At 39.4% G+C, this 15047-nt stretch overlaps 2 protein-coding genes across 2 annotated transcripts; one reads left to right on the forward strand and one right to left on the reverse strand.

Moving 5' to 3' along the window:
* The first annotated feature begins 719 nt into the window (after nucleotides 1-719).
* LOC134609330 (hemoglobin subunit beta-3-like) lies at nucleotides 720-13215 on the forward strand. Its single transcript, XM_063453012.1, has 4 exons — nucleotides 720-818; nucleotides 1316-1474; nucleotides 10960-11023; nucleotides 13084-13215. The coding sequence occupies exons 1-4, from the start codon at nucleotides 727-729 to the stop codon at nucleotides 13213-13215; spliced, it is 447 nt and encodes a 148-aa protein (XP_063309082.1). The 5' UTR covers nucleotides 720-726.
* LOC134608428 (hemoglobin subunit beta-2-like) lies at nucleotides 7459-9682 on the reverse strand. The gene is made up of 3 exons (XM_063451229.1): nucleotides 9531-9682; nucleotides 8680-8902; nucleotides 7459-7656 (listed from the first exon to the last, which is right to left on the reverse strand). The coding sequence occupies exons 1-3, from the start codon at nucleotides 9620-9622 to the stop codon at nucleotides 7525-7527; spliced, it is 447 nt and encodes a 148-aa protein (XP_063307299.1). The 5' UTR covers nucleotides 9623-9682; the 3' UTR covers nucleotides 7459-7524.
* Nucleotides 13216-15047: the final 1832 nt, after the last annotated feature.

Here is a 15047-nt window from a genome sequence, read left to right on the forward strand (position 1 = left end):
GAACTAACCTCCTTCTCCTCTCCTCGACCACGGCTAGTATCTGGACTTCTCTCATCCTGTCTCATAAAGAACCTCCCCGGAGGAGAACTCCGGAACCTGAATTCCACCCTCTGGAAGCTAAGTTAATCAATTCATCTGTGATAAGAACTTCTTTCTCTCAAGACTGCTGAGCATTCCTTCCATAGTCTGCTCTCAAGTTTTCCAATCATTTCTGCTACAGCCTGCTCCCAAGCCCGTTAAGCATTCAGGCACCAGCTGCTCCCTGACCTGCTAACTTTAACCCCTTAAGGACCAAACTTCTGGAATAAAAGGGAATCATGACATGTCACACTTGTCATGTGTCCTTAAGGGGTTAAACCTAAAACGAATCTCTGCTGTTACAACTTCATTATAGCTTTCTTCATTACCCTAAAACTTGCAAACACCAAATGTGCTAGATTGCATGGATATAGGAAGCTGCTTACCAACAGCGAAGTATTTAAAGATACAGTACCTGTATTTTCCTACAGCGAAGTAATTAAAGATACAGTACCTGTATTTTCCTATATTGAATAGACAATTCTTATTTTATTCTCTAATTTTCTAATCATCAATTTAAATCCTAAGAAATCTGCAGTTGCGCTCCATCTCAATCTATGTAAACGTGACATATGGTGAGGAAACACTTGCTTTTCAGAGCTTGTTCTTCTCACTGAAGCTTTTGCTGCACATCCTCTAACAGCCACCATGGTTCACTGGACAACCGAAGAGAAGGCCGCCATCGCCTCTGTGTTTGGCCAAGTAGATCTGGAAAGTGATGGTGCAGAAACGCTTGGAAGGTAAGAATGTAACAATTAGATGCAAACTCAGTGTCCTGGATGAGAAGATGTTATGTGTATAACAATACTGAGATACTAGTACAGGGATTGTCTACTGGAAAGTGTGTCTACATTACAGAAGTTTATATGTGATCTGTTTGCTGTTTATATTTAATTCTGAACTTTTACATTGTAGGGGAGCTTAATTTATTTCAGTCTTCCAAAGGATTTTTTGTAAATTACCCAATTAAATATAATTTCATAAACATGATAAGTTAACTACTTAAGGACACCGTCGTGATTGCCTTTTACTCTAAGGCTGTGTCCTTAAGCAGCTAATCTATGGACATGTATAAAAATAACTTTTGACATAGCTGTGTATTAGGCCCCATAGACAGTTTGACAGGATAGCTCTATAATATAAACACTTACTGGTAGATTGTTTTATTAGAATTATTCTTTGAAATCCATTCCATTTCCCAGTCAAATATGTATTCATTGTATCTCTCTTTCACTAGAGTACTCTTGGTCTTCCGCTGGACCCAGAGGTATTTCAGTTCTTTTGGAAATGTCTCCAATGTAACAGCAATTTCTGGAAATTCAAAAGTAAAGGCTCACGGCAAGAAGGTCCTGGGATCTCTTCTCAACGCATCCCACAACTTGGATAGTATTAAGCAGGGGTCAAGTCCTGGGGAATAAAGTGTGGGAACTCACTCGAGTTCCACCCTCACCCCACCACCAGAAAAAAACAAAACTTGCATGCATATATAAACACGTACACACACACTCAGGTGCACACATACACTCACAGACACACACACACACAGACTCACAGACAGACACACATACTCACAGACACACACACACATACATACACTCACATACACATACACTCACAGACACACACACAGACAGACACACATACTCACAGACACACACACACACATACATACACTCACATACACATACACTCACAGACACATACTCCCAGACACATACACTCACAGACACACACACACTCCCAGACACACACACACACACTCCCAGACACATACACTCCCAGACACATACACAGACACACACACATACACTCACAGACACATACACACACCACACTCACACACATCCACTCACAGACACACACACACACACACACTCACAGACACACACATACACTCCCAGACACATACACACACACTCACAGACATACACACATACACTCACAGACACACACACATACACACTCCCAGACACATACACAGACACATACACACACTCACAGACACACACACATACACTCACAGACACACACACACACTCCCAGACACACACACACATACACTCACAGACACACACACATTCCCAGACACACACACACACATACACTCACAGACACATACACACACACACACACACACACACACACTCACAGACATACACACATACACTCACAGACACACACACACACAGACACACTCCCAGACACACACACATACACTCACAGACACACACACACACTCACATACACAAAAATTATTTGTATATATTTTTTTAAATTTAAAAATGTCCACCCAGCCTCCCTACCTGGAGAGCTGGCGTGGACCTGTCCCTGGGGTCCAGTGAGGCTTCAGTGCGGCCGGCTCTTGTCTTGCTGTCAGACGCGGCGAGGGAGCTGTGTCCTCTCTGCTCCCTCACGCCACGTGGGCTGTCTGCTGATGCCGGGAGCCGGAAATGACGTCATATTCCGGCTCCCAGCATCAGCAAACGGCGCGGCGAGAGGGAGCAGAGAGGACACAGCTCCCTCGCCGCGTCTGACAGCGAGACAAGAGCCGGCCGGGGGGATCCTTCAGGTGGCCATTAGGCCACCTCTTGGGCCCCCCATGACAGGGGGAACACGGGGACATTTGGGGGCGGCATTTTTTGCCACCCCCTGAGTGCCTGCAGGACAATAAACGGGAACGGCGTCTTGTGCAGGAACACCGTTCCCACGCGTTCCTGCAGGACTCGAGCCCTGAGTAGGACCATGAAAACTGAGATCTGTGGATTTTATGTGCACTACAAGACCATATCTCCAGAAGGATATTGATACTTTGGATAGAGGTCAGAGAAGGGTTACTAAACTGGTTCATGGAATGCAGGATAAAACTTACAAGGAAAGGTTAAAGGATCTTAACATGTATAGCTTGGAGGAAAGACGAGACGGGGGGATATGCTAGAAACATTTAAATACATTAAGGGAATCAACACAGTAAAGGAGGAGACTATATTTAAAAGAAGAACAACTACCACAACAAGAGGACATAGTCTTAAATTAGAGGGGCAAAGGTTTAAAAATAATATCAGGAAGTATTACTTTACTGAGAGGGTAGTGGATGCATGGAATAGCCTTCCAGCTGAAGTGCTAGAGGTTAACACAGTGAAGGAGTTTAAGCATGCGTGGGATAGGCATAAAGCTGTGCTACCTATAAGATAAGGCCAGTGACTAATAAGAGTATTTAGAAAATTGGGCAGACTAGATGGGCCGAATGGTTCTTATCTGCCATCACATTCTATGTTTCTATTTTTCTATTTCCCTGCATTTGCCCCATCACATAAATTTGCCAGGCATCCACTTTCCAAGGTGCAAAATCATGCAGTGCACACTCCCTTGCTATTCCCCCATCCCTGGCAATATGTAAGCCAGTGGGAGGGGTAAATAGATTAGTTTTGTAGCCACCTTTGCACACACTTGATAAGCAGTCCCTATCTACTCACACTGCAAAGAGCTCTTATCCAGGCATTCACTTCACCAAAAAGAGTCCCTATCCAAACACACACTCCAATTATCCCAATCCACACTACTATTCCACAAATAGCCATTAGCAAACAAACACACACACACACTACAACACAAACAGCCTCTTTCACACACTGCACTGCTAATAGCCCCTATCCAAACACACAATGCTCTACAAACAGCACCTATTAGCACACACAATACACCACTAATGCTACCCGAGCACTTACAATACACCACAAGCAGCCCCTATCCACACATACAATACACAAAGTTCCTATCCACACCCACAATACACTGCAAACAGCTTCCTCCACACACACACATACTATACTAAAGAAATTCTTCCCACCACATGCAACACCACATGCAGCTAACCGTGGTATCCATAGGGGCATATGCAGCGCCCCATCAAACAATTGTTCTAATAATAATTTTTTTAAAAAAATATTGCCAATGGTAACAAAGTGAATTACTGACATTGCTTCCCTTTGGGAAATACAGTTGCAAGAAAAAGTATGTGAACCAACACCTCCAATCTCATCTCATTGATTGGACTCCAGTTGGCTGACATCTCACTCCAATTAGCTCTTGGAGATATCATTAGTCTAGGGGTTCACATACTTTTTCCACCTGCACTGTGAATGTTTACATGGTGAGTTCAATAAAAACATGGCAACATTTAATTCTTTGTGTGTTATTAGTTTAAGCAGACTGTGATTGTCTATTGTTGTGACTTAGATGATGATCAGATCACATTTTACGACCAATTTGTGCAGAAATCCATATCATTCCAAAGGGTTCGCATACTTTTTCTTGCAACTGTAGTTAAATTGCATATTTCCATTATAAATGGTAAACATATCCCACAGAATTCTGAAGTATTATACTTTCCACTCCCGTTCTTCCACGGGAGCAGCACAAACTCGCTCATTGGTTTGAGCTGAAACGTAGACGTTTTTATCATGATATAAATAAAAGCTATGTTTTATATATAACGTGTATTAAGTCCATGGAGTGCAATCCACCGTTGTTTTGTTATTTTTTTGCCAGATCTGCACCGGGCATTAGTTTACATTTTTTCCTGAAGTGCAAGCTACCGAGTACTCTATACACACACACATACGTACAAACCTACATGTGCATACATACATGCACACATCATACATGGGTTAAAAAAAGTAATCATTAAAAAAATGTAAATAAACATGCACGGAATTTACTAGACCAGTGTTTGAATGAATAGATTATGAAGGGGGGCAGTTGATTTAGTTTTTGCAGATGGTCTGCAAGATGGAAACCTATGTAGTTTAACGTGATAATCGTCAGTGCATGGAGCTTTTCAATGTTTCACCAATACTTACAGTACATGTAATTATTAATAATTTGCCAGATCGCAGTTGACTGTCAAACCTTTCAATTTTAACAACAAACGCTTGCTTTATCCTCCCTCTTGCTTGGTCCATTCCCTATCCCCACTACCAGTAAATATACTCACTTATCTGTGTTTTTCTCTTTAGTCCTGCTCAGAGTCCTACCATACAACAGACCACTTAACAGAAAAAAGATACACTTCATTTCAATAAGCATGAAAAAGTCCCATAAATGAAACTCAAAAGTATCTAGCATTGCGCATAATCACTACTTTATACATTGCTATCTCCTGCCAATGAAAATCACAGGACAAATACAAAACACACTATCATAGCAATCACAACTTTCCAGCCATTTTTACTGGAACATTGTGGTTGCTATTACAGAAATCTAGATTGTGTGCTTTACCAGCGAGTGTGTTTTCTGTGTATGGTGTATGGTAGGAATCTTTGCAAGCAGACATTATTAGGGGCTAGCAGGTGAAAAAAAAAATACTGACAAGGTTGAAAATTGTAGCCAAAACTAAATACTGCATGTTATTGATGGCTACAGCTTGCCACTGCTATTTACCAACAAGGGCATCTATTAAATATTTTTGGAGAAGCATTTTAAATGATTGAATTTTTTGTGATATATTTTTAAATGATTTAATATTTTGAAAAATATTTTAATATTTTGATAGTTTTTGATATATTAACATCTCTTTTTTATAAATTACATATTTTTTGATAATTTAACATTTTGGGAAAAAAAACTCAATTTAAAAGTGTTCATAAAATTATTAAATCATTCCAAAAAAAATATTAAATTGAGTCTAAGGTTGAAAACAAGCCCAATGTATTGTAAATCCAAGGTGAATTATGTAATTGAATTTTAACATTTCAAAAAGATTATCTATCCTCTAGCCTTTAAACTCTCAAAATTATATAAAATAACAAAACAATCTTGCCTATGTTTTTAAATCACCATTTTTCTGACGGTCAGTATCCTTTTCATTAGGATCAGAGCAGCATATTATTTAGATTTATAATTGTCTCGTAATGTATTGATTGTTTTTATAATAAAATGTTCTACGGCTTCATAACCATACTGTCTGTATGTTTATTATCTCATATTACATATTACATATATCTACATTGTTGTGGATAGAGGAAAACATTTTCTGGTTTTTCCCCATTTTTTTTCTTTACCCTTTTCTCTAGTTTATTATCCCCAGGAGATTTATAATTTATTATAATTTAAAAAATATTCAATAGAAATAATTTGAAAATAAATGAAATTATGTTGCTGATAACATGCATTTATGAATAAAGTTACTATTTAAAATAGACCTATAATAACATTACCTTTTCTTAATCCTACTAATCACCTTCTAATTTAATCTGTTCATCTGTTCATCTGAGATTAATTGGTGTGTTTATCCCATAAACCTATAGCTTTTCTGACTGAATACATATGGTGCTAGTCACACACATAATCACAGATACACTCATAATCACAGACATACACACACAGACACACACATGCACAGTCAAAGACACACACAATCACAGACATACACACACAAAATCTTTGACACACATAATTACAAACATACACACACACAGTCATAGACACATTCATGAACACACACTGTTTTTTTTATTTACAGGTCTACCCAGCTTCCCTACATGTGCCTTGGAGAGCTGGAGTGGATCCTCTCTCTGGTGGCCAGAGGGGCTGCTGGGGTCACTGCATTCTTCCTATACAGCTCTCATGTGCTCCCTGCAGTGGTGCTGCATTACAGGCCGTGCAAGGGAGCTGACAGGAAGAGCCCAGTAGGTTCCGTCGCTGCTCGTACTCTCTCCATACCCTCCACCCAAGACCAGGAATTGATATATTTGGGCATACTAGGCACCTATCATGTGGGTAGGCAGGTATCTATTCTGCCGAGTGAGAGTGGCTGCCTGTATAGTAAAGCCACAAACGGCGGTCATGCCCTGAGCTCTTGCTACCGAATGGAAGCACCGGCCCTGAATCTACCTGCCACTCTGTTAGTAATCCCAGCCCCATATAGGAACACCTCTATAAAAATAATTTAATTCACCTGCTATTTAGCTACCCTGCTTAGACAATTCATCCTTTCCTTCTATTAGTTCCAGAATAAAATTGATGGCCTTAACCCAAACATGCAACGGCCATTACTTACAATTTATTTTTATGTCTGCTTCAATTAACTCCTAAATATGACAACCAAACAGTCCCAAAATTGATACATACTATATCATACACTTTTACTTAAGATGGTAATATTACATGATTTAGAGCAGGAATAGTTAACAGTTAGCGTGTGAGCTGAGCTATGTCTCCTGGGAACTTTACCAATGATATATCTAAACAGTTTCTGGCTGAACATTATGGGAGTGGAATTTCAATAGAAAGCCAAAGAGCCATTTGTTAGTTATCCCTTATTTAGATGTTTTCATGTCCGTAAACATATCTTTGACTTTATAAAAGTTACTCCAAAAAAAGTTTTATTTGAAATCACATTTTATTAGTTGTTTCATTGTGAACATGCCGTTTTAAGTGCGAGTACATTTAGTTGTGATATTCGTGGCTCAGACCATCCACAACAACTGCAAAGAATTTCTCAACAGCAGCCTGGACTGATGGACTGAAGGAGGATCCTAATTTTCCAGCCAGAACAATCACGAACACTTCACCAAAACGCTGCAAAAGAAAGAAAATTCATTAATATTCTTTCATTTTGAATTGAATTTCACTGAAATGTTAGTTTCAATAAGTAAAAATAATCAGGCAACTGAACCTTAACTTCAAAATGTGTAAAAAAAAAACGGGATATAATAGCATAACATTTATAAAAAATATTTTAATTATATCACAGTGATAAAAATCATTTGGGTAAACAAGACCTACTAACAATGCTATCTTCAGTTAATATTTAAGTGACAACTGTCATCAAATTTTCTCTTCTTTTAAAAGTTATACAAGTGTTCATTTTTAGTACATTAATTTTTTATTTTTTTATGTATATTGATTTTTTATTTTAAATAAACTTTTTTATTTGGCTGAGTAGAAATGTTTGCTCAAATTCTACTCTTATCTGACCAAATGCTGCTCAACCAAACTTACCTGCTGTGAACCAGCAGGTAATTAACACCGAGCAGAATTTGGTAGGATAATACTAAAATCTTATTCCCCCAGGCTGCTCGTCCAGACAAAAAAAAGCAATATTTTCTCAAAAGCATTAATACACATATATAAAAAAATAACTTAAGTTTCATTGAATGTAATATACATTTAAAAAAAGTGAAAATGTGATGACAGTTGTCCTTTAATATCTTAATTAGGAAATGCATTGGATCCCTAAATTAGTTTTAAAAAAATTATGAAAGCTTGTGAGGCCTAAATGAAATGAGAAAGTGCAACTCCTCACCCACTAATGAACTACAACTCCCTATGATGCTTGAGGTTGGCCAGACAACATGGAAGCTGAAGTTTTAGAATTTTACAAGAAATTCATCAAATGTAAATTGGAGACATAGTGGAGACAACTATTCATCTTAATTGTGGAGGCTAATTTAAAAATATATATAATGTTATCCACTTTAATTGTGCCAGTGGGAGAGAATATCTGTTCATAACTAATAAAGTATGTCTTATTTAAGAATGACCATAGTTATATAGAATATAATAATAATAATAATAATAATAATAATAATAAATACATACCCTGAAGTTTTCTGGATCCACATACAGACGGTGGGCATGGCTGTCACTGAGGTCGTGGAGAGTGGCTTTAATGGTATCCAAGTGGTGGGCGGCGTTGTCCAGAGCTCCCAGGACCCTCTTGCCATGGGCCTGTACCTTGGCATTTCCAGCAATTGCAGCTGCGTTGGACAGGCTTCCGAAAGAACTGAAATACCTCTGGGTCCAGGGGTAGACCAGGAGCAGCCTATTAAGTGAGAAACACAATTTAAAAATATGATAAATACATAAAATAAAAAGAAATAATCTAGTTTAGGGAAGGGAAAGCCAAGGAAAACATTGCAAATGAAGTGGAAAAAATAGAAACATTGTAACATTTTCTGTATGCTTTTTCTATGCTGACCGCCAGGTGCCAAGGGCACAGATTATAGCAATGACTAAAAAGGAGCTAAGATGGAGGCACCCAGTTGCAATATAAAGAGGTGTAGATTTCTATATCTAATTTCATATTTTCACACCTCACAAATACATAATTGTAAAATATAGGAATAAGTAGACATAACCAGGGTTATTTGATAAAATGAGAATTGAATTTTAAATCCACTTTAAATTCCCTGAATAATTAAAATTGCTGGGAATTGAGGGTTCCTCTTAAAATCTTGAAAAAACTAGTAAAATGCTAAACTAGAGAATGTCCCTCAAATTTCCTAGAGTACTACTTTGAAATCATGTTAAAGGTATATTTTATATAAGTCCACAAGAATATTAAAATTAAATGCTGAGATTAGTCAATTGTATTGTTTAATCAGCACATTATAGCAGGGATATTGACTAAACCGTGAGTGAGACATTTTAGGTTAAAATGTTTGAATTACCTTCCTAGAGCATCTCCACCATCATGCTCAAGATCAATTTTCTTCCACACGGCGTTGATAGCGGCCTTCTCTTCGGCTGTCCAGTGAACCATGGTGGCTGTTAGAGGGATGAGTAGCTGTTGCTTCAGATAGAAGAAGTGTAAGGTACTGAGAAACCACGATTTACCCCCAAGATTTTATAGAAAAATAAACAGACTGGAACGCCTATCGTAGTTTGCCTTGTCACACTTTTTTTTTCCTGCATTTAACACAGAGTCCTAACAGATAAGAGGAACAATATGACTGACATTGCTATTCAGAATAAATTTGATTCTTCCATTGGATCTAAATATGCTGATCTCATGAGTTTGTACAACGAGATGCACAGAAGCAGAAAGCAGATAAGAAAATAGAACTCAGTTATAATAGATATTATAACATTTTCATTGGTGTGACCAAGTTCATTTTCTGGCTTTAGAGTATATATTTTAAAAACAGAATGGTATTCAGTGGCTGTTTAGAAACAAATTGAGTAAGAAATATTGGGTGATTCATGTAGAAGCAAAACTGCATCGATGAACAAAAATATTAACAAATGTTAACAAAAATATATATATACTAATACTTGTTTAGCTCACTTTACAATCAACCCAAGACAACATCTTCCATTTTTTATGAACTAATTTCAATCACATATGTGTTGGTTTACAGCATTGGCAGATCTGGGTGAGGGGTGCAGCAGGGTAAATGCTCCCCTACAAAGCTCCCCCATTAGCAGGAAGCTAATTGAAGGGTAACCTAATCTCTGTCCCCAGGTGCCCTCATCCAAGTTATTAAAAATGCCAGGGTCACCATTTCTTTATATATGCTGCACATGCAGGCGAAAGGAGACATTTAATTGATTTGTTAGACAGGACAGAGGGCATAAGTGTCAGTGCCAAAGCAGAAGCGGCATGCCTAGATGGATATAGGTATTTATCACTCTATGTGTTTTTTTAAAATAAATTAGTACATCTGTATTTATGTGGATGCCTGAATCCACCTTTTAGAATTTGTCACAAAATCCAGCGACGGTCCTTCTGAGCCTTCTGAAAATTGTCATCATCATTTTTTTTTTTTAAATGTTTATTTTTTTTATTAAGTATCCATAAAAAAATAGGGACACAATATGTAACACTTGCTATACAAAATTGGATCCGCAAAGCGTACATGTAACAATACACGACGACCAGATCATAAACCAGCATACTTAATCGGTGTACCCTATAGGCAAGATACAAATAGACAATAAACTTACACACACATTGGACAGACAAGACAAAACAAAATGGTCAAAACTATTTTTCATATAACTTTTGTGTCAATGGGTGAGTCCCCATGGGGGAACCTGGAGAAAGTACGGTATCCTGGGTGCAACCATGCGTCAGACTATTACAAGCATGGAATAGGCCACTCTCCACAATATCAGTGATGACCATGCCAACAAACTGCATGTGGATTCAGAGAACTTCAAAGTATGTATTTATTGCTATTAGTATTATTATTAGCAGCAGTAGGAGTATGCTCTCCTTTACTTCTGTATAGTAATAACATAAGTGGCATGGACAGATTTCAGCTCTTCTTTGTTTGTCATTCTGGAAACTGGGAAACAGAGAAAAGTGATGGTCTTATGTGTCATTTGCCCCTCCATCTATTGATCTACGTGTAGTCATTGTGGTTCCCATAATGCTTAAAGGGTTACTCCAAGAAACGTGACTACTTCAGTGATTTGAAGTGGTCATGGTGTCTGGATTCTGTAAGTGTATCGTTTCGCTACGAAATGCTGCACATATGGAAATTAACCCTTTTGCTGCTGGAGGTGTAAATCCACCTCCGTCAGCGTTATTGGAACGTGATTAGTCAGCCCAGAACAAGGGTAAAAGTAGGGGTACGAAGTAAGTTGTTAGAAAAGTATTCGCTGAGGGCTTAATAGGTAACTTTTGACATTTGCAGGAGAGGAGTCATGGAGGGTGGGGGCTGAAAACCTGCTAACAGTTTAATTGATATGCTTTTTCAATGATTTTTGAATGAGTGGAGACTGGGTGAAATTCTTATGGAGGAGGGAAGGGAGTTCCACAGAAGAGGTGCAGCCTTGGAAAAGTCTTGGAGGCGAGCGTTAGAGGTGGGAGTACGGACAGAGGATATACGTAGGTCTTTGGCAGAGTCTAGGGGCCTTGACGGGACATAATTGTGTATTAGGGAGGATAGGTAGGTTGGAGCAGTATTATGTAGGGACTTGTAAGCAAGGACCAGAATTTTAAATTGAGTCCTATATCTAACTGGGAGCCAATGCAGAGCGGTGAGGCGTGGGAGGTGCGAGCAGACAGGAAAATGAGCCTTGCCGCCGCATTCATTATAGATTGCAACGGTGCAATCTGGGAATACGTAAGACCACTGAGAAGAGTATTGCAGTAGTCCAGGTGAAAGAGAACAAGAGCATGGACCAGCACCTTAGCCGCATCTGGGGTTAAATAGGGGCGGATGCGCGCTATGTTTTTGAGATGGAAGCAACAGGATTTGGAAATTGATTGGACATGAGGGGTGAAGGAGAGGTTGGAGTCAAAAAGAACACCCAGGCAGCGAGCCTTCGAGGTAGAGGTGATGGTAGCGCTGTTGACTTGGAGGGAGACAGACACGGGAGTAGGAAAGACCAGAAGTTCTGTTTCTGACAGGTTGAGCTTAAGGAAGTGAGCAGCCATCCATTTGGAAATTGAAGAGAGGCAGTCAGAGACACAAGTCAAGATGGGCGGAGAGAGATCAGGAGAGGACAGGTAGATTTGCGTGTCATCAGCATAGAAATAATAATGGAAGCCAAACGAGCTGATGAGTTTACCAAGTGTAGATAGAGAACAGTAGGGGACCAAGGATAGAACCTTGAGGGTCGCTGACAGAGAGTGGTTGGGGGGAAGAGGCAGAGTCAGAGAAAGAAACAGTGAAAGAGCACTGGGAGAGGTAAAAACCACATGCATATATGATATATATCTACCTGTCAATTTCTCTAAACCAAACCTAACATTAACAAACCTATCATCCAAGGCATTATTTTCCATAGGTAGAAATTAGTTGTTTATATGTACGTAACTTACTACAGGTTGTTCAAATGCCTAGAGGATACGCATCCTTTAAATCTATGGAGATTTGGCACCCCTACATTAAGCCAGGAATAAATTATCTTTAGTTCAATATCTTCTGTATTCTAAGTCAACATTAACCGTGACACTGTGTCCCATGCCATATTGAACTCATGGCCATTATTAAACAGACCAGATTTATGTTACATTACACTATTTATTATAACCGTTAATCATACCGTAACATAGCATAGATTCAGATACTCAGCTTTATTTCAATGTGCAGATTGTATTTTTCAAATCTCATTCTGCACAATGGGTGATTTCATTAATCTCCTTAATGTAATGTTTGGCTGATTCTGAGCAGTGAAAGGGCTTCGAATCTCAGGGTGCACTGGACATGCATGTTATTTGCCATTATAAAAGTTAAATTAATTGATTGTTGTTTTTTTTCACATTTGCAGCGTTTTGGTGACGTGTTCATGATTGTCCTGGCTACAAAATTAGGATCTTCTTTCACTCCATCAGTCCAAGCCACCATCGAGAAATTCTTTGCCGTTGTTGTTGATGCTTTGAGCCACGAATATTACAATTAATGTTACCTGTACATAAAACTGCATGCCTGTAATATGATGCATAATAAATAATAATACAATTGCTCTGTTTGGAAATAAAATCAGGTTTCTTTCTCTGTTATTTTGTAGAACCAATAGTTTGCGAAAAGTCTTTAATAAACTGTAAATGTTGATAATCCAATAGGTAGCTCTCCAGTAATGCAACTCTCACAGACTTCAGCCAGATCCTGGTTAGATTCAACTATGCTAAAAGGAAAACTCCAGTGCCAGGAAAACAATCCGTTTTCCTGGCACTGCAGGTTCCCTCTCCCTCCCACCCCCCAATCCCCAGTTGCTGAAGGGGTGAAAACCCCTTCAGTTACTTACCTGAGGCAGCGACGATGTCCCTGGCGAGACTGATCCCACCCACCGGCCGGGGAGACCTAATGCGCATGTGCGGCAATGCCGCGCATGCGCATTAGAGCTCCCCATAGGAAAGCATTGAAAAATATTTTCAATGCTTTCCTATGGGGAAAATGAGCGACGCTGGAGGTCCTCACACAGCGTGAGGACGTACAGCGATGCTCTAGCAAAGAAAATCTAGACAGCCAAATCTAGACAGTAGACAGCCACTAGAGGTGGAGTTAACCCTGCAAGGTAATTATTGCAGTTTATAAAAAACTGCAATAATTACACTTGCAGGGTTAAGAGTAGTGGGAGGTGGCACCCAGACCACTCCAATGGGCAGAAGTGGTCTGGGTGCCTGGAGTGTCCCTTTAAGATATATAAACTAGTTAACTCACATCCAGACATGTCCTTTAACTGTTGTCTGGTTCCAACTCCCCAAAAAGCTCCCCAATGCTTATCCCCGCTTCCCAAATCCCTGTAGTCTAGTTTAAACACACTGCACAAACACATACAAATACACTATACAAACACACACAGCTTCCACCATACACTACATACACTACACACACATACACACACAATATATCCACTTCACACAATGCATTCATTAAACATACAAACTGCATCCTGTATACAAACACACACACACATTACATCCACTATACACACATTGTGGTGGAATTGGTGGTGGTCCTGTTGACTGTATTAGGGTGGCCCCAGGGTGCCAGGCCTTGCACTGTGTAAGGGGCCCTAACATTTCTGAAAGCAGCTCTGTTAACAAAGACAAGTGGCGATCAGGCCTTGCTCAAGCAAGCTTACACTCTATGAGGTTTATTTCCGCACTAACTAAAATATATCCCTTCAGGGCTGCCATCAGAATTTTTGGGGCCCCTGACAAAGCACAAGGTCTGGGCCCCCCCCGACCCCTCCCTCCCGGGCCCGCCCACGCCCTACCTAGTCCGCTGACAATGATGCGGGACTGAATGTGGTGTGTATAGTGGAAGTGAATTAGAATGTGTGTAATGGATGTAGTGTTTGTGTGTATTAGATACTGTTTGTGCAGTGAATGCAGAGTGTGTTAGTGTAGCGGATGCAGTGTGTATAGTGAACGCAGAGTGTGTTTGAGTAGTGGATGTAGTGTGTTTGTGTAGTGGATGTAGTATTCGTATGCACTAGATGAAATGTGTTTAGTGGATGCAGTGTCTGTAGTTGATGTAGTGTGTGTATTAGATGCAGTGTCTGTGTATAGTGAATGCAGAGTGTTTCAATTTGTGGTGGATGTAGTGTGTGTACTGTGAATACAGGATGTTTGTGTAGTGGATGCTGTGTTTACAGTTAATGCAGAGTGTGTGTCAGTATAGTGAATCCAGAGTGTGTGCATAGTTTAGTGAATGCAGAGTGTGTGTTAGTGTGTAATGAATGTAGTGTGTGTGTTAGTGCAGTGAATGCAGAGTGTTTGTAAATGT

The sequence above is a fragment of the Pelobates fuscus genome, chromosome 4 (genome assembly GCF_036172605.1).
Source record: "Pelobates fuscus isolate aPelFus1 chromosome 4, aPelFus1.pri, whole genome shotgun sequence".
Taxonomy (NCBI): domain Eukaryota; kingdom Metazoa; phylum Chordata; class Amphibia; order Anura; family Pelobatidae; genus Pelobates; species Pelobates fuscus.